This window comes from Sebastes umbrosus, chromosome 10 (genome assembly GCF_015220745.1).
Source record: "Sebastes umbrosus isolate fSebUmb1 chromosome 10, fSebUmb1.pri, whole genome shotgun sequence".
NCBI classification, from domain to species: domain Eukaryota; kingdom Metazoa; phylum Chordata; class Actinopteri; order Perciformes; family Sebastidae; genus Sebastes; species Sebastes umbrosus.
Genome location: NC_051278.1, coordinates 33,489,818 through 33,508,733, shown reverse-complemented (window position 1 = coordinate 33,508,733; position 18,916 = coordinate 33,489,818). Strand labels below are relative to the sequence as shown.

At 44.7% G+C, this 18,916-nt stretch overlaps 1 protein-coding gene and 2 long non-coding RNA genes across 3 annotated transcripts in view; 1 reads left to right on the top strand and 2 right to left on the bottom strand.

Moving 5' to 3' along the window:
- Positions 1-8,062, bottom strand: part of LOC119495763 (carnitine O-acetyltransferase-like) — a 105,401-nt gene extending 97,339 nt beyond the window's left edge. The window contains exon 1 of the mRNA XM_037782522.1: positions 7,796-8,062. Coding sequence (XP_037638450.1) covers positions 7,796-8,062 — 267 coding nt within the window. The remainder of the gene's footprint in view (positions 1-7,795) is intronic.
- Positions 236-2,489, bottom strand: LOC119495230. The gene is made up of 2 exons (XR_005208402.1): positions 2,199-2,489; positions 236-288 (listed from the first exon to the last, which is right to left on the bottom strand). It is a non-coding gene; the product is annotated as an uncharacterized LOC119495230 (long non-coding RNA).
- Positions 8,063-10,449: 2,387 nt separating the features above from the next.
- LOC119495232 lies at positions 10,450-18,229 on the top strand. The gene is made up of 3 exons (XR_005208404.1): positions 10,450-10,460; positions 13,420-13,422; positions 17,990-18,229. It is a non-coding gene; the product is annotated as an uncharacterized LOC119495232 (long non-coding RNA).
- Positions 18,230-18,916: the final 687 nt, after the last annotated feature.

Genomic DNA, 18,916 nt, shown 5'->3' with positions numbered 1-18,916 from the left:
CAATCCCAACTAGACTGCTTAAAGAAGTTTTACCTCTAGTTAGCACCTCTTTACTGGATATGATCAATGTGTCTTTACTAACAGGCTATGTACCACAGTCCTTTAAAGTAGCTGTAATTAAACCTCTTCTTAAAAAGCCCACTCTTGATCCAGAGGTCCTAGCCAACTATAGACCTATATCTAACCTTCCCTTTCTCTCTAAAATCCTCGGGAAAGCAGTCGCCAGTCAGCTGTGTGACTTTCTACAGAACAATCATTTATTGGAGGATTATCAGTCAGTGTAGGGATCTCACCTCTTTGGGGACAAAGAGCGGCCTACAAGGCAAGGAGCCTTAAGACAGGCCTACATGGAAGATCAAAAGCCTGATCAAAGGAAAAAAGACTAACCGCCAGCTCTTTGAAATCTCCCACCTGGGTGTAAGATTTCATTTGAATCCAAACAGGGGTCTCCCATTGGATGAGGCTAACAGGAACTGTGGGGTCTTTCCGGTGACACGCCCACAATCTCACCGGAGGTATAAGCAGAGCGCACCTTTAAGGACGTCCCTTTCCATTGCGACTTTGTTTGCTCCAGGAGGTACCAACACTGCAGCGTTCCCCTTTAAGACCGAGCCACAGTTCCTGACCTCGCTGGACGAGTTAAGCTATTGTTGTGTTCTTCAGACTTTCAGATCCTCATCCCTGCAGAAGGAAGACAACCGCCTTTTTCTTCACCGAGTTAACTCTGGCTGCTTTCCCTCCGCTACCATGCGGAGAACCAGTCCTGCCGTTCTTCAGCTGACGAGCATCATAACGGCCCGTTATTGTCCGAGCTTGCTCGACGCTGCCGGACCAATTAACGACGATACACACCACAATCGCATCGGAGAAGCGATCCAAGTAAGGGGCTTGTGTCTGGGCAGAGACTAGTTAAATTGTGTTACAATAAGTTTATAACTATTGTTTATTTGTATTGAATGTACAGACCGCTGAGTCTGTTTGCTTTGCTTTGCTTTGCTTTGCTTTGCTTTGCTTTGCTTTGTTTACTGTTGCTGACTGTTGATAACTGTGTGCTCCACGCCGTGGGCATTTCCTTGTGTTAGCTTCTGCCACCACGTTAAAGAACATAGTTGTATTTTATCAGTTAAAAGATCAGTGCACGGCCGATGGACCTGAGTTTGCCTGCCGAGCTTCTGAGTGATAATAATACAGCTATTACATCTTTCTCGGGGCAGTTAGGATTCCTGTTGCTGCTTTGTTTACTGTGTTTACAGTGCGCCCCACGCCATGGGTTTTCTTGAGTTAGTTTCTGCCACCACGGTTAAGATCTGTAGCTGTATTTTATCAGTTAAAAGACCAGTGCACGGCCGACAAACGTGAGTTTGCATGCCGGGTTTCTGAGTGGTAATAATACAGCTACTACGTCTTTTTCCGCGGCAGTTATAACCTCTTTTGCTGCACTCTGAGCGCGCCTTTCTTTTCCCTCTTCTACTAACCCACACACACATACCCATTTTACTGGCAACGTGGGGACTCACGTTCCCGTTTGTGCGTTGTCTTTAACTTTCGCGGCGTCGTCCACCATTAGGAGCAACCCCCTCACGTGACGTAACCACTTGCGTGGTCACGTCCACCTCGTGCTTCCTCTTGCTCCACCCCCCACACACACAGACACTCCCACTCACACACACACACACACACCCTCTTGCCTTTATGTTTGTTTGATTCTAGTGTAGTGCTTAGAGCTGCCTTGTAGGATATCCATTTTTTTTTCTGAGAGTGTTGTTGATTATTAATTACTACTGTTTAAGAACTATTGATTATAGATTGATGTTGTTAGACTGTTGTTTATTATTGATTGATATTGCTATATTTAAATAAATTGGTTTTACTTTAAATAGCAGTTGTCTGTGATCATTGTGAATTTGTATTGTAGTAACAGCTGGTTGTGAGAGTCAGTGCTCGGATTCACCGTTCATCTCTTAAATGTAAAGTAGTGTTTAAATACTGGCATTTGGAGTGAACAACCCCTTTTTGAGACTGCATTAACATTTTGGTTATTGGTCCCTGATTCCGGGGTGGTGCCCCGTTCATTATTAATGTTTATTGATAATTTTTATTAATAATAATAATAATAATAATAATAATTCTATGAATATTATTTATTAATTAGCTAATAACCAAACCTGTTCCCTACACCAAATCCCTACAGTCAGGACTTAGAGTGCACCATAGCACAGAGATATCACTAGTGAAAATTACAAATGACCTACTAATTGCATCGGACAAAGGACTTGTCTCTGTACTTGTCTTGTTAGATCTTAGTACTGCTTTCGACACCATTAACCATCTCATCCTATTACAGAGACTGGAACATTTAATCAGCATTAAAGGAACTGCACTAAGTTGGTTTAAGTCCTATTTATCAGATCGATCTCAGTTTGTACATGTTAACGATGAGTCCTCCATGCACGCCAAAGTTAGTCACGGAGTTCCACAGGGTTCTGTACTTGGACCAATTCTATTCACCTTATATATGCTTCCCTTAGGCAATGTTATTAGAAAACACTCCATAAACTTTCATTGTTATGCAGATGATACCCAATTGTATCTATCGATCAAGCCAGACGAAACCAACCAGTTAACTAAACTTCAAGCATGCCTTAAGGACATAAAAACCAGGATGACCTGCAATTTCCTGATGTTAAACTCAGACAAAACTGAAGTTATTGTACTTGGCCCTGAACGCCTCCGAAACAAATTATCTAACGATATAGTTACTCTAGATGGCATTGCCAAAGCCTCCAGCACCACCGTAAGGAATCTGGGAGTTATCTTTGAGCAGGATATGTCCTTTAACTCCCACATAAAACAAACCTCAAGGACGGCCTTCTTTCATCTACGTAACATTGCGAAGATCAGACACATCCTGTGTCAAAATGATGCAGGAAAATTAGTCCATGCATTTTTTACTTCTAGACTAGATTACTGCAACTCCTTATTATCAGGCTGCTCCAATAAGTCTCTTACAAAGGAAGATAACTGGCTACAAACAGACAAGCCCTGGTGTTGAGGGGACCCAGGAACATGCAAACGAGCTAAACCTGTTTTTCAACAGTAAACTGGACTGGACCGACAACACCGAGGCCCTCTACAGGAAGGGACAGAGCAAACTGTACTTCCTGAGGAGGCTCAGGTCTTTCACTGGGTGCAATAGGCTGCTGCAGATGTTTTACCAATCTTTAGTAGCCAGTGTACTCTTCTTTGCCGTGGCATGTTGGGGGGGGGGGGGTAACACCAACTCAAGGGATGCCAACAAACTAAACAGGCTGGTGAGGAAGGCTAGCTCTGTGGTTGACCCCCATATGAGAACTATTAGGACTTTCTGCAACCATCTTGGACTCTAACCACTGGCGCACTTTACACTTACTTTACACTATACATCCTATATACCACTTTATAGACTGCACATATGCACATATTACATGTATTTATTGCACATACTACATTTATTTATTGACGGACTGCACACACTGTGTTCACCCATTCACTCTGTATCTTTTATATCTCTATTATTGTTTTTATAATTTTGGTATACCTTTACCTCTCCTGTGATTCACTCTGTTTGCTGATGTTGCTGCTTTGACACCTGAATTTCCCTCCGGGGATTAATAAAGGTTCATCTTATCTTATCTTATTACCCCACTAGAGCACTGCGCTCTCAGAATGCAGGGTTACTTGAGGTTCCTAGAGTCTCCAAAAGTAGAATGGGAGCCAGAGCCTTCAGCTATCAAGCTCCTCTTCTGTGGAAACAGCTCCCAGTTTCAGTCCGGGAGGCATACACCGTCTCTATATTTAAGAGTAGGCTAAAGACTTTCCTCTTTGATAATGCTTATAGTTAGGGCTGTCTTTGACCAGCCCCTAATTAAGCTGCTATAGGCCTAAACTGCCGAGGGACTTCCTATGACACACTGAGCTCCTCTCTCCTTCTGTATATATTCATGTCCCATTCATTGTTACTAACTTCATTCCTTCCCGGGAGTCCTTGTGCCTCCTTGTCTCGCGGGTAACCATGGAGCGGGGTTACACCTGGAGCGAGGTTATACCTGAAGCAGGGGTACACCTGGAGCGGGGTTACTGCCAAAGACATCAAGATCTCGCAGCAAGCATGCTGGTGCTGTGGGAACCAACACACGGGCATCGATCACAGGGACGTCCCATACCAACAGAAATGGACGTACTGAGGAGACTTGCTGGACAGTGCCGGCGAGCTAGCCAGATGTATGGTGGACTGAGATAGCTGGAAGCTCCACTCGAAAGCCCGTCTGAGGATGAACCAATGACATCAATTCTGATAGTTGTATTATCACTCTTTTACATCCACTACTATTGGTTTGATTCATTAGTCCTACTTGTATTAGTTATTACAGCTGCTGTGCTATTATTGTGGTTGCTTCTCTCTCTCTCTCTCTCTCTGTTGCTCTCTGTCTCTCTCTCTCCCTCCCCAGCCAGTCTCGGCAGATGGCCTCCCACCCAGAGCCCGGTTCTGCTCCAGGTTTCTTCCCACTATACGGGGTGTTGTTCCTGGCCACAGCGCGCTTGGTGGATCTTGTTGGGTCTCTAAACTATGGTGTACGGTCTAAGACCTGCTCTATATATAAAGCGTTTTGAGATAACTTCTGTTATGATTTGACGCTATATAAAAATAAATTGAATTGAATTGTTGGCTTCGGGGGGTTTTACAATAATGAATGTTCTGCAGATGTCTGGCCAACTGAAATAACTCCCTCCAATACAAATCCACTGCTCTCCATGAGCTTTACCCTATTTTCGTTGCTAGGTTGCTATGGGGCAGCAGATGGACAAGGAAGCAAATTATGGTGTTTTGCGACAACGCTGCAACAGTTAAATTGGTGTCAAGGCAAGGTTGTTTCACCTTATATTGACATAATGTTGGAAGCAGTTCTGCTAATGGCCTTCTATGGGTTTCTCAGGTGCGGTGAATATACAACTAGATCTCTCTCCTTTAATCCTCATTTATTGGATTAAACATTAGAAGACCGCATGTACTCAATATTCCTGAAACACTCAAAGTCTGCTAGATCTTGCCAAGATACCTAAATTATCATTGCCAAGACTAACACTACCTTTTGTCTTCTCTCTTCTATGATGAAATTCCTGCATTGCTCCCCGACCAATCGGAAAGCTCATGAGCTCCTGCACCCCTTATAACCTTACTAAATATTTGTAGCTGCTTTGCTGCCTAATTCAATTGTTGTATATAGGGTGGTTGCTGGGTTAGAGTACTCATGCATCTTAGCATCTGTTACCAAGGCTTTACAAGTGTACTTCTGTCCACCAGATAGAATATTCCCTTTGTAGCCGAGGTGCTCATGGGGAATGGCGGTTGGTGCCAGGCCCACACATAGCAGTTTCACTAGATAGTATATTCCCCTTGGGCCAAGGTGCTCATGGGGAGTGGCCACACGGCGGCTGGTGCCAGGCCCACACATAGCCGTTTCACTAGATAGTATATTCCCCTTGAAGCCGAGGTGCTCATGGGGAATGGCCAAACGGTGGTTGGTGCCAAGCCCACACATAGAAAATCCTCACATCAGTGGTGTCAGGCTCCGAACCAGTGCAGTTTTGGGGGCGAGATATGTCTAATCATCATTCCCAATATCTCATGTAATCATATCTGCATGGAGTGATGAGGTCGGAGTCTAGACCCTAAACTCTAACAATGTTCTGCTGTTGAAATAAACATTTCAAAGGTGAGTTGTCTGACTGAAATGGACCGACGCCTGCGAGCTAGGTTAGGCAGTCAACTCGAGTTGCACTACTACATACACATGTGACATGCCTCACTCTCAATACCATAAACCAAACGCACCCTCCCAATTGGGCGGTCTATTTAAGCTGCAAAATTCACTCTCTCCCTCTGCCTCTTCAATGCTCCTGCTGCCCTGCAGGAGTACTGCCGCTACCTGCTCTTTCAGCCCCACCACCACCACAGCATCCACTTGCAGGGTCCGACGGGAGGAAACATATTTAATCATCACTCCCAACATATCATGTAATAATATCTGCAGGGAGTGATAAGGTCGGAGTCTAGACCCCAAACTCTAAAAATGTTCTGCTATTGAAATAAACATTTAAAATGTGAGCTGTCTGACTGAACATTATTCCAAAGACTTGGTGGCGATGGATTTTACTGTAACTCAGAGTGATGCCATATTGATGAAGACTTAACCCAGTGTTTTGAGCGTCTTGGGTTCGTCTAATTTTGATTTATATTTTCATCTATTTATTTATTTTTTCAACTCATTGAAAAATAAGCTTTTAAGTATGTCTTAAGTTTTTGTAGGGTATGCATGTCTGTGAAGCGAGTGAACAGAGACGTCTATTCTATCTAATGAGAAATGGTCTTGCATTTATATAGCGCTTTTCTAGTCTTCCGACCACTCAAAGCCACTCTACACTACATGTCAGTATTCACCTATTCACACACTGATGGCAGAGGCTACTAAGTTGACAACTTTGCCCATCAGGATCTAATCTAAATACTGCCTTCGGGAGCAATTTTTTGGGTTAAGTGTCTTGCTCAAGGACACATCGACATGTGACCCGGAGCAGCCGGGGATCGAACCACTGACCTTCCAATTGGTAGACAACCTGCTCTACCCTCTGAGCCACAGCCGCCCACAGAAAACACATCTATAACTAAATCTGAATCTTTGAAGAAATATAGAACAAAACAAATTACCGAACAGTAATTACTATTCTGTAGCTGAAGATAGGAACAGGAGGCAACTTGTTTTCAGTCAACTTGAATTAAAATTTAATTTACTGTAATTTAAAATCACACCAGGCTGCAACTGCACTGTTCTGTCTTTTGATCAGACATATATATCCAATATATATCTGAGTCTAAACTGTCTCTCTGAGCTCTCCTCCTCTGGCAGAATGTGTCTAAAGGTCAGTCCCAGCAGCTGATTTAGTCAATCAGAAGCTGGTGGTCCCTCCCGTTGCCTCAATAAATGTGTCTAAAGTTCAGTTCCACCAGCTGATTTAGTCAATCAGGAGCTGGTGGTCCCTCCTGTTGTCTTGGTAAACAGTCTAAAAGTCAGTCCCAGCAGCTGATTTAGTAAATAAGGAGCTGGTGGTCCCTCCCGTTGTCTTAGTAAATGTGTCTAAAGGTCAGTGCCAGCAGCTGATTTAGTCAATCAGGAGCTGGTGGTCCCTCCCGTTGTCTTAGTAAATGTGTCTAAAGGTCAGTGCCAGCAGCTGATTTAGTCAATCAGGAGCTGGTGGTCCCTCCCGTTGTCTTAGTAAATGTGTCTAAAGGTCAGTGCCAGCAGCTGATTTAGTCAATCAGGAGCTGGTGGTCCCTCCCGTTGTCTTAGTAAATGTGTCTAAAGGTCAGTGCCAGCAGCTGATTTAGTCAATCAGGAGCTGGTGGTCCCTCCCGTTGTCTTAGTAAATGTGTCTAAAGGTCAGTGCCAGCAGCTGATTTAGTCAATCAGGAGCTGGTGGTCCCTCCCGTTGTCTTAGTAAATGTGTCTAAAGGTCAGTGCCAGCAGCTGATTTAGTCAATCAGGAGCTGGTGGTCCCTCCCGTTGTCTTAGTAAATGTGTCTAAAGGTCAGTGCCAGCAGCTGATTTAGTCAATCAGGAGCTGGTGGTTCTTCCCGTTGTATCAGTAAATGTGTCTAAAGGTCAGTCCCAGCAGCTGATTTAGTCATTCGGGAGCTGGTGGTCCTTCCCGTTGTCTCAGTAAATGTGTTTATAGCTGTTGCTGGAGATATTGAGCTCACCCAGTTCTCAGTGTTGCATGCTTTCCTCTCCAGGCCTCTCTGCAGTCTTTCTCCAACCCCTCCTGCTTTCTGAAACTCTTCCGTCAGCTCTTTGAAGCGCTTCAGCTCGTCCTCCTCCATCATGGGCTCCAGATAGCTGAGGTAGAGCTCAAAGGTCTGCTGCAGACGGGGGAGTGGCTGACTGGGCAGTCCTTGCTGCCAGTTCAGGGTTCTGCCAGCAGCCAGAGACGCCGATACAGGTTTCACCGAGAGACAGGGCTTCACCATCCTCACCTTTACCTGATACAACAATACAACAATGTCGGGAAGTTTATTTAGATAGCACATTTCAGACACAAAGGCAATTCAACGTGCTTTACGTAATTACGCATACGGTTCATTTAATGGAAGTATGAGAATCTCACACCGTGACCACGGGAGAGGCCAACATAAAAGTTTAGAGCCTCAATTTAAAAGAACACAGGGTCGGGGCAGACCTCAGATGTTCTGGAAGTACCCGAAGATTTAGAACTGGATTCCACTTAATGACAAAACAGTTTCTCCTTTTTGTTTTGTGGTTCAGCTGATAGTTCAGTGAAACTGCTCAATCAGTCATTAATGAATTAGTATTAAACCATTATTCATTCAACCATTAGGTGAAAAACCTTTGAAATAATAAAAAAACAGAGCACAAAATATATACACACTTTTGCAAAATAAGCAAAAAATACATACATTGAAACACATGCAAAACATTCCAACCTCATTTAATTTAATATACACAATCTCATGTTAAATGCAAACAAGCAAATGCCCACTGCTGCCATAGCTCTTTCCTTAAAGGGACTATTTGTAACTTTCAGAAATGCTTCTTAACAGCGACACCTGTGGCCGTGAAATCAACGAAAGTCAGCGCCGGGCTCGCGCTTGCTCGCTCTAAATATACCTGAACGAGCATCACTCAAAACAGTGAGGCGACACACGTCAGCTAAAACCACAATATCACTCTATATTTCAGCTGCCTGGCAGTAATGTTAGCTGACCAGACGAAGGTCTCTCCATGAACATGATTTAGATCTGATCCTAGTGTTGGCTTTTCCTGCCTAAGTGCAGGCTAAGGCAGCGGAGCTCTGCAGCATGTCTCCCTGCTCTCTCCGCCCGCAGCCGGAGAGAGCAGAGGAGACACCGGCACCCGGTCGGTAACGAGAAGACAACTCTGCACAGCTCGGTCACTTCACAAGACACGGAAAGCCTCTGTTGGTCTGGAGGAGCTGCAGCATTTATTTCTGCACAAACGTCCCCTGTGCATTCACTAGATATTCTCAGAGCTAAACTAACTCTTCTGCAGTGTGGAGTGAGCGCACGTTCACGTCTAGAGGTGGAGCGAGCTGAGCTGTCTGAGTGAAGGAGAGCAGGCAGAGGAGGAGGGTACAGCGGCTACACGCGAACGCGCATATGCGAGCGCGCATGTGTGACGACCCGCTACATTTATGCGCGGTTAAGTTACAAATAGTCCCTTTAACATAAGGTAATATGTATATATGTATTTAATTTAATTATTTATTGAAACAAAAAGCATTTTATAATTAGGGCCCGAGCATCGACAATGTCGGGCCAGAGAAGGCCCTATTGACACTGTAGGAATTATTATTAGGGCCCGAGTACTGACCGAAGGTTGGCGAAGGCCCTATTGAAATTGGTCCGTTTATTATTTTTCTTTGAAATGAATCAAATTTTTGAGGGACTAAACATGCTAAAAAACGAACGACACTTTGCACATGTATCAGAAGCGGTGAAAATGTATATATGTTATGGGTTTTGTTTATGGGTGTGGCAAAATGGCTTGATAGCGCCCCCTATTGAGTAGCCCCGGCGTGGGGTTTCACCTACATGTATGAAATTTGGTAGACATACAGTATGTAACATGTTGAGACGCAAAAAAAAAAGTCAGTTGGAGGTATATCGTAAACCCGACAGGAAATCGGCCATCTTGAATTTTATGTCGTTTTTTTTTACCATTTTCAAGCGCTGTACTTAAATGAACTCCTCCTAGAGATTTAACTTGATCAACTTCACATTTGGTCATTAGTATCTTAAGACCATTGTGATGAAAAGTTGTTTAAATCTTCAGCTTTTATCGAACTGTGTGGCCGTGGCGTGGCAGCGAAAAAGCGCCTTTTGCCAAAAAGCAGGAAGTTGCTGTAACTTTGTCGTGGATTAACCAATCTGCTCCAAATTTCTCATGCCTGATAAAGGTCCCTGCCTGACAACATCCACTTGCACATTTGGGCTCCCAGTCATTGCGCTACTGGTAACAGGAAGTTGCATGTTGTGTACTTTTACAACAAGCTTTTTAGCTTTCGTTGAACTTACTTGCTGTGGCGACGAATCATTGCCATGAAACGGGAAGTTGTTTTTCAAGGGCTAGATATGCTTGCAAACAAATGAAACTTGGTACACTCATTAAAAGTGCTAAAATGTGTTAACAAATATGTTTTTTGTGCATTGGTGTGGCAAGGGAGCTCAATAGCGCCCCCTACAAAATTTCAACAAAGCAGCCCTCGCAGTACGTTTCACTTAGAAGTACAAAATTTAATACACACATGTATCACATATAGACTTAAAAAAAGTCTCTTGGGGCCATGCTCTAAACCCAACAGGAAGTCAGACATTTTTAATTTTGTGTGTTTTTTTTCGTGTACTTTTGGCTATTTCCAGGCTCTGTACTTTAACAAACTCCTCCTACAGATTTAACCCAATCAACTTCAGATTTGGGCAGTACAATCTAAAGACCTTTGTGATGAAAAGTTGTTCAAATCGTGAGGTTTTTTGAAACGGCGTTGACGTGGCGCGGCGGAGAATTTACATGATTCGCCATTGAAAGACAAACTGTTGTAACTCGACTGGACTTGGTCCAATCTGTTCCAAACTTCACCTACTTCATAGCATTCCAGGCCTGAGGACATTTACATGGCAATATTGACTCATAGTCATAGCGCCACCTGCTGGCAACAGGAAGTCATCGTTATAGGACAAACATCATCAGATTTACATTAAATTTACATTGTGTGGTCTATACTTGATAAAGAGCAACATAATGCATGTTTAGCCTGTGTTCTCTAACGCCACATAGTGGACACAGGAGGTGGTGAAAAAATTGCAATACGTCATTTCCTCTGCAACTTAATCCATGCAGGAAATAAAGTCTAACTTGTGCGTGCAGTGTCCGATGGTTACAGAAATGGACGGGTGTGTCGACCAGCGTCTCGCCAGTACCCCCGACGTGCGGGAAGGTGCGACAAGTGTTGAATTTGGTTGAGGTGTGGACTCTTGGCAGGCCGTTCCATTCTCTCTACTCCCACATTGTGGAGGTAGTCTGTGATAACCCTGGCTCTGTCGGGGCGAGCGTTGTCATCTTGGAGGATGAAGTTAGGTCCTAGATTGTGGAGATATGGGATTGCCACTGGCTGCAGAATCTCATCCCGATATCTCACTGCATTGAGATGGCTTTCAATGATGAAAAGTCTTGTTTTGCCAGTGAGGGAGATGCCGCCCCACAACATGACACTGCCCCCACCAAAAGCTGTTACTCCATCGGTGCAACAATCAGCATAGCGTTCTCCGCGTCGTCTCCATACTTTGACAATGCCATCCAACTTCCGCAGACAGAACCTGGACTCATCACTGAACATGACATTCCCCAATATGTTCAGGTTCCATTGTCTGTGTTGTCGACACCAGCGCAAACAGACCTGACGGTGAAGGGTAGTCATTGCAGGCTTTCTGGTAGCCTTATAAGAATACACTGTTTACCATTGGCACAGCATTTTGGCAAATTTTTCTTGGGCACTACCCACATAATCAGCTGTGCTGCTCATCCCACAAATGCATGATCCTTACAAGTTGGACATCATTGTGAAGGTAAATAAACAGGCTTTCCAACGATGTAAATACAATGACAATTAGTATTGTAACAACAGAGAAATAATCGCTTTTTGGCACCGGCTGACTCTCCGTTCGGCGTCCCTGCCGGCTGACTCTCCGTTCGACGTCCTGACCGGCTGGTTCTCCGTTCGGCGTCCTTACCGGCTGACTCTCCGTTCGGCGTCCCTACCGGCTGGTTCTTCGTTCGGTGTCAATACCGGCTGACTCTCCGTTTGGCGTCCCTACCGGCTGGTTCTTCGTTCGGCGTCAATACCGGCTGATTCTCCGTTTGGCGTCCTTACCGGCTGGTTCTCTGTTTGGCATCCTTACCGGCTGACTCTCCGTTCGGCACCCTTACCAGCTGGTTCTTCGTTTGGCGTCCCTACCGGCTGGCTCTCTCCGTTCGGTGTCCTTACCGGCTGGTTCTCCGTTCGGCATCCCTACCGGCTGACTCTCCGTTCGGCGTCCTTACCGGCTGGTTCTTCATTCGGCGTCCCTACCAGCTGACTCTCCGTTTGGCGTCCCTACCAGCTGGTTCTCCGTTTGGCGTCCCTACCGGCTGACTCTCCGTTCGGCACCCTTACCGGCTGGTTCTTCGTTTGGCGTCCCTACCAGCTGGCTCTCTCCGTTCGGCATCCCTACCGGCTGACTCTCCGTTCGGCGTCCTTACCGGCTGGTTCTTCATTCGGCGTCCCTACCAGCTGACTCTCCGTTTGGCGTCCCTACCGGCTGGTTCTCCGTTTGGCGTCCCTACCGGCTGACTCTCCATTTGGCATCCTTACCGGCTGGTTCTCTGTTTGGCATCCTTACCGGCTGACTCTCCGTACGGCACCCTTACCGGCTGGTTCTTCGTTTGGCGTCCCTACCGGCTGGCTCTCTCCGTTCGGTGTCCTTACTGGCTGGTTCTCCGTTCGGCATCCCAACCGGCTGACTCTCCGTTCGGCGTCCTTACTGGCTGGTTCTTCGTTCGGCGTCCCTACCCGCTGACTCTCCGTTTGGCGTCCCTACCGGCTGGTTCTCCGTTCGGCGTCCCTACCGGCTGACTCTCCGTTCAGTGTCCTTACCGGCTGGTTCTCCGTTCGGCGTCCATACCGGCTGACTCTCTCTCATTGCTTTGTATATTCTATGTTCTTTATTCATATTATTTATATTCTATGTTCATTATTCATATTATTTATATTCTATGTTCTTTATTCATATTATTTATATTCTATGTTATTTATTCATATTATTTATATTCTATGTTCTTTATTTATATTATTTATATTCTATGTTCTATAATGTGTTTATGATTAAAGTGTTTGCTAGAACACAAAGTTCTTCATAGATCTAGATCTAGATCTAGCCTCTTCATTTATCCCTCAAAGTGCACCAGATTGATCCATTTAACTTTAAAATGTACAACATTTTCCTCTGGGGGAGCAGGACCCGGACCCCCCTATGGTCTGAGGTCCATCCACCACAGTCTAACAGAATCCTGTGGGAAACACTGTATTACTGTCACATGTGATGTTGTCTAGCTGTTGTAACTCAGTCACGACATCATGGACATTGTTAGCAGACAGAATGAACTGAAGGTTTGTTACTTACCAGAGCTCTGCTGCAAATCCTCAACAATGTGCTTTCAGAGAAATTCCCACAGACTGAGGCCGGACACTACTGACCTGTTGACAGGTGTTTTACAGATAAAGATGGCTAATGTGTGTGCTATATGAGAGGAGTTGGTAACCACTGCTCTGCTGCCAGCTCTCAGACACTATGGGACCATCAGGACAGTGGAAGATTATAATGATGTCACTAACGGTCAAACTTAAAGCTCTGCCTAAAGAATATTTATTTTTCCAACCTTTCCCTGCAGTGTTTGTCTGACAGGGCTGGTAAGAGCTGAACAAACACAATGAACTAAATACAGACTCCAGATAAGCTGTCATTAAAGGTTTCTACAGTTTCTGTTCAAACAACAAACAAACCCACAACCCACTTTCTTTCATTTCCATTTAGGGAAGAAGAAGAAGAAGAAGGTTTAGGTTTAGACAACGAATTAGAAACTGGGTTAGGGTTAGGTCCCCGACTCCCAGGTATACGTCACTGCGGAGTTGAGGTGTTGCAGGATGTGTTGTAGGATATAGTGCAATCCCATGTTGACTGCATCATCAACTGATCTCTTTGCCCTGTAGGCAAGCTGCAGGGGGTCCAGCAGAGATCCTGTATTCTCCTGGTCAACACCAGTCTCTCAAAGGGTTTCATGATCACAGACGTCATGGCGACAGGCCTGTAGTCATTTAATCCTATAATCGAGGGTTTCCATGATTGTGGAGCGTTTGAGGCAGTAGGGGACTTCACACAGCTCCAGTGATCTGTTGAAGATCTATATGAAGATGGGGGCCAGCTGCTCAGACAGGAGGGAGACACGCTATCTGGACCTGGAGCCAGTTGATGGGTCTCCGCAGTGTAGGCCCTGTTCACACCTAGCATTAAAGGTCTCATATTATGCTCATTTCCAGGTTCATAGATGTATTTTAATGTTGTACTAGAACATGTTTACATGCTGTAATGTTCAAAAACCCTTTATTCTTCTCATACTGTCTGCCTCGGTCTGCCTGCATGAAGCCTCTGTCACCCTCTGTCTGAAAAACCCTGATTCAGAGCCTGTCTCCTCCCAGTCTGCTCTGATTGGTCAGCGTGTCCTGGTCTCTGCTGTCAATCAAACGCCCTCAACACAGCGTCACTTTCTTCCCCGCCCTGCAGCCAGAGCAGGCAGCAGGAAGACAGATTCACTGAGTTTATCAGCATTTTCTAACTCAATGATAAACTAATTAAAAATGTATAAACCATAAAGTTCATACAATGCATGTTCCCAGAGGAATCTGATCCGAAATCGGCGAGAAATTAACAACATCTGCGGTCAAGATCCCAGGTTTTCCTGACGGTTTTGCTTCGGTAAATATGCTATTTTTAGCTCAGTATTTACATTATGCATAAACTCTGTAAACTGGCGCCTCACAGCTAGAGGGTTGCAGGTTCGAATCCGGCTTGGGACCCTTCTGTGTGGAGTTTGCATGTTCTCCCCGTGTTAGCGTGGGTTTTCTCCGGGTACTCCGGTTTCCTCCCACAGTCCAAAGACATGCAGGTTAGGTTAATTGTGGACTCTAAAATTGCCCGTAGGTGTGAATGTGAGCGTGAATGGTTGTCTGTCTATATGTGTCAGCCCTGCGATGGACTGGCGACCTGTCCAGGGTGTACCCTGCCTTCGCCCAATGTCGGCTGGGATCGGCTCCAGCCCCCCCGCGACCCCTAACGGGATAAGCGGTTGCAGATGGATGGATGGATGGATAAACTCTGTAAACCGTAAACATACACTCTGTTTTACGTTTGTCTTTACAGGTCCATTTGTGAGAAATGACCGACAGAATCATCCCAGAGAAGAAAACATTTGCTGTGAGCCTGTCTCTGTCTACATAACTGAAGGTGGAATTACTGATCTCATATAAAAACTACTCAGTAACCACAGTATCAGCAGCTACTGGGAGGACTTACGTTATAGGGTACTGTGTCCATGTTTCAGAGTAACCGTTTTACTTGTCAGACAGTTATACAGCCATATTTATGCTGTGAAATGTTTGTCAAAGCTGCAGCTTATCTGTTCACGTTCAAAATGCTGTGTATAATTAATATTGTCATCTGTCTACTCAAATAAAGTTTGACTGTAAAACAGAAATGTGTTGTGTTGCTTACAGTCACTATTTACTACCTGTACTCTTCTACATGCATGACATCAAATTAATGTTTCATATCACCTGTTTAAACAGTGTAATTACATAAAGCCTTTGTGAAAGAACATGTTATATTTATCTAACACCACAACCCAGCAAACATGCCCGTGCGGGCCCACTGTGGGAAAGTGTGGGTTACTGTGGGCAGTGAGGGCAGGGGCAAACCCACACTAATCCCATGTGGGCCCCCCATGTGTTGGCCCATGCGGGCCCCGCAGCAGTTTTGCCCTTTAGGGCCCCCATGAGGTTTTTCTATGGGCTAGCCCACTGTCGGCTAGCCCACAGAAAACCCACACGGTCCCCATATGGGTTAACCCGTACGGGGCCAGCAGCAGTTTTGCCCTTTGGGGCCCCCATGAGGTTTTTCTATGGGCTAGCCCACTGTCGGCTAGCCCACAGAAAACCCACACGAGCCCCATATGGGTTAACCCGTACGGGGCCAGCAGCAGTTTTGCCCTTTGGGGCCCCCATGAGGTTTTTCTGTGGGCAGCCCACTGTGGGCTAGCCCACAGAAAACCCACACGGGCCCCCTGTGGGTTAACCCGTACGGGGCCCGCAACAGTTTTGCCCTATAGGGCCCACACATGCTTTTCTGTGGGCTTACCCACAGTGGGCTTGCCCACAGAAAGCCCACACGGCCCCCCTGTGGGTTGGCCCACGGGGGGCCCGCAGCAGTTTTGCCCTATGTATATACATATAGGTACACACTGTAAAAATAAAGACAGCCGCATTAAGTTATGTGAACTTATTTCTTCTCTTTAACTCCACTTGTCATGACCAGTTTTGGATACTGAACTCAAGTTTATAAGTTTTCAATAAGTGAAACTGGGAGGAGGGTGGAGTGAGGCGATGCCAAGGAAATACAGAGACGATGCCGCCATTTTTGAGTAAGACAGAAAGACGAGTAAGAAAGTAACACAGGACTATTACTATAAAACGGCAATAATTAATTAATTCAATAATTAATAATTGAAGTGTGGTGCTAACCGGTTATCCACAGAGAATAAGGCCAATGAAAGCTTAAATAGTGAACATGAAAACAACAGTGGACTACTTCCAGCGGCGGAGGGTCGCACCTGACTACGGACTATGTGGCGGAGTAGTACACGGAGCTACAGAGCGGAGTGATACGTCAAGTTAATCCATGGAAGTTTCCCGCTGAATAACACAAAGACAAAGGTGAGGACATATTCTCTTTTAAATATTGCATTTGAATTTTTGTGGATAAAATGAAATAACACTGCAGAAGTGTTGCCTGGTGACCTGCTCTGTGAATGTAACTGCATTACCACGGTTTATCCTGCTAACTGCTAATTCATTGTGTAAATCAAAGCCTCAAATGATAAAATAGCGTTAGCATTAATACTCCACTGGGCTGCGGTTATTTCAGTTGGTTGGTGCTTATTTAGAATGTCCGTTAGACCCGTTAGTTAGCCTTTCTAACAAAAGATCCGCTAGCTAGCGTTAGCTGCTTTAGCTAGCTAACTGTCATCTCACTAACGTTAGTTAGCTAGTTAGCTAACGTTAGTGAGATGACACGTAGCTGACACTTAGCTAGTTAGCTAACGTTACACGGTCAGAGTCAAGGCTGATTTATTCAGGTCATGAACGGGTTTGTCTGCAGAACACTTAGTCACCACCCAAAGTTTTTGCTGGCTTTTTAACCGTCTACTGGTATGTTTTTTTTTTTTTTTTTAATATCTCAACTAGGCAGTAGTGATTGCCTCGAAGGGCTCGTCTCACCAGAGCAGTTCTGGTTCTATCTGGCACCATTAAAACACCGAGTGGACTCTAAAGATGAAGCTGTACATGTAAATAGATCTAAGGCTTGCCCTACACTTATTTTATTTCCTCTGAGGCATTGGGCTGCATGTTTGAAGAATCCAAACAGGTGTTTGTGTTGAAAATGAATACAATGTCATAGATTAATTAATACTACAAAGAGCGCCATGGGCATTATCAGAGGAGTTCAGGTCTCATCTGTATTTACAAAGATTGTTTTATAATGTTTCAAAAGAAGATATACTTGCATCTGATTCTTTACCAGAGGCTGAACATGAACTTGAAAATTTGAATATGAACTATGTGCATTTGCTTATTTAAAGGCAGGGTTGGTAAAGATTTTAGAATAATTTTTTTTGTTATATTAGTTGATATTTTCATTACATCCTGAAGGCAATCGATAAATACTCTGACAAAAAAATGAAAAACATTCCGGTATCTGTGGCAGTCGCAGTAATAAACCCGTCCAATCATTTAATTTGGCTCAAATGTAATGATTGGACGTGGCTACCTGTCTACCTGCACACACTCTGCCTGTGCACTCAATGCACGTCTCCACATCTTCCCAGTTGCTAGCTTGACAGCTGTGAGTACTAACAATAGTTAGTATTGTAGCGCTCGCGGCTCCGTAGCACGGCTGGCTAGCTAGCTAAATGATGAGGACAAGGTGGCTGAAGTTTAACCGGAGAACCGGGTTTTATTACCCTACGATACAGGCTAACCCCGGGGTTGGAAGAGTGCCCAAAACAACAAAAGGCTGGTAGCCTAAACTAGCTAATCAGCTAAACTCCGTAACATACGTGGCGTGCTCCTGCTGCCTTTCTTCCTCTGCCCCCTCCTCCTTCTCCCACACTCCTTTGCTCTCTCTGCGCCCTCCCCTCTTAATGAACCTGACCTATCCAGCTTAATTAGGGCAACATCTCCCCCCCATGAACTCCCCAAGTGTCTCTCTTATGTTAGTCCTGCAGGGTCGCTACAGTATGTTCGCCATTCACATTCATTGATATGTTTATTTATAATGATAATAGTGGGGGAGTGTCTTTGGAGGGAGGCCTGAAGCAACTGACTGTCAGTGTTGCTGACTTGACAACTTTCTCGCTAGATTTAGCGACTTTTGGAGCTAATGCTGCTAGCTACTTTCTTTGGAGAAAAGTTGGCAACATTCGGCTGAGTTTTTTGGTTTATTATTTTTAAAATCCAGTGTGCCATTGCTAGTTTCTCAAGATTGCCCACCCTGCCTTTTAGCATTTGTGCAGATATAGCATGTAATCTGCATATGATGTCTTCAGAAGCAGGTATGGATCAGCTAACATATGATTCATCATTATTGATATTTTGTACGTTTACTTCAGAACATCTGTCTGTCATCTCAGAAGGTGTGAAACTCCTATCTGTCTTTGTACTGCAGCCATCTAGGATCTACTCTTAGCCAGTTTAAGAGACATGTGGAGCTTGCTTGAGTTTAACAGCATTTTTAGGTAATAAAAATTGTACTAAATTACTTTTATTTTTAAGTAATAAAAGTGAAGTAAGCTGCATCATAGTATTAGTTTTTCTGTCAATAAAAAGATTATTACCACCAACTGTTTTGAGCCATTGCGGTTACTATACTTAGCTCACGAACACCCTTTATTTAGTTTTTCTTCTTTTACATTGTGTTTTC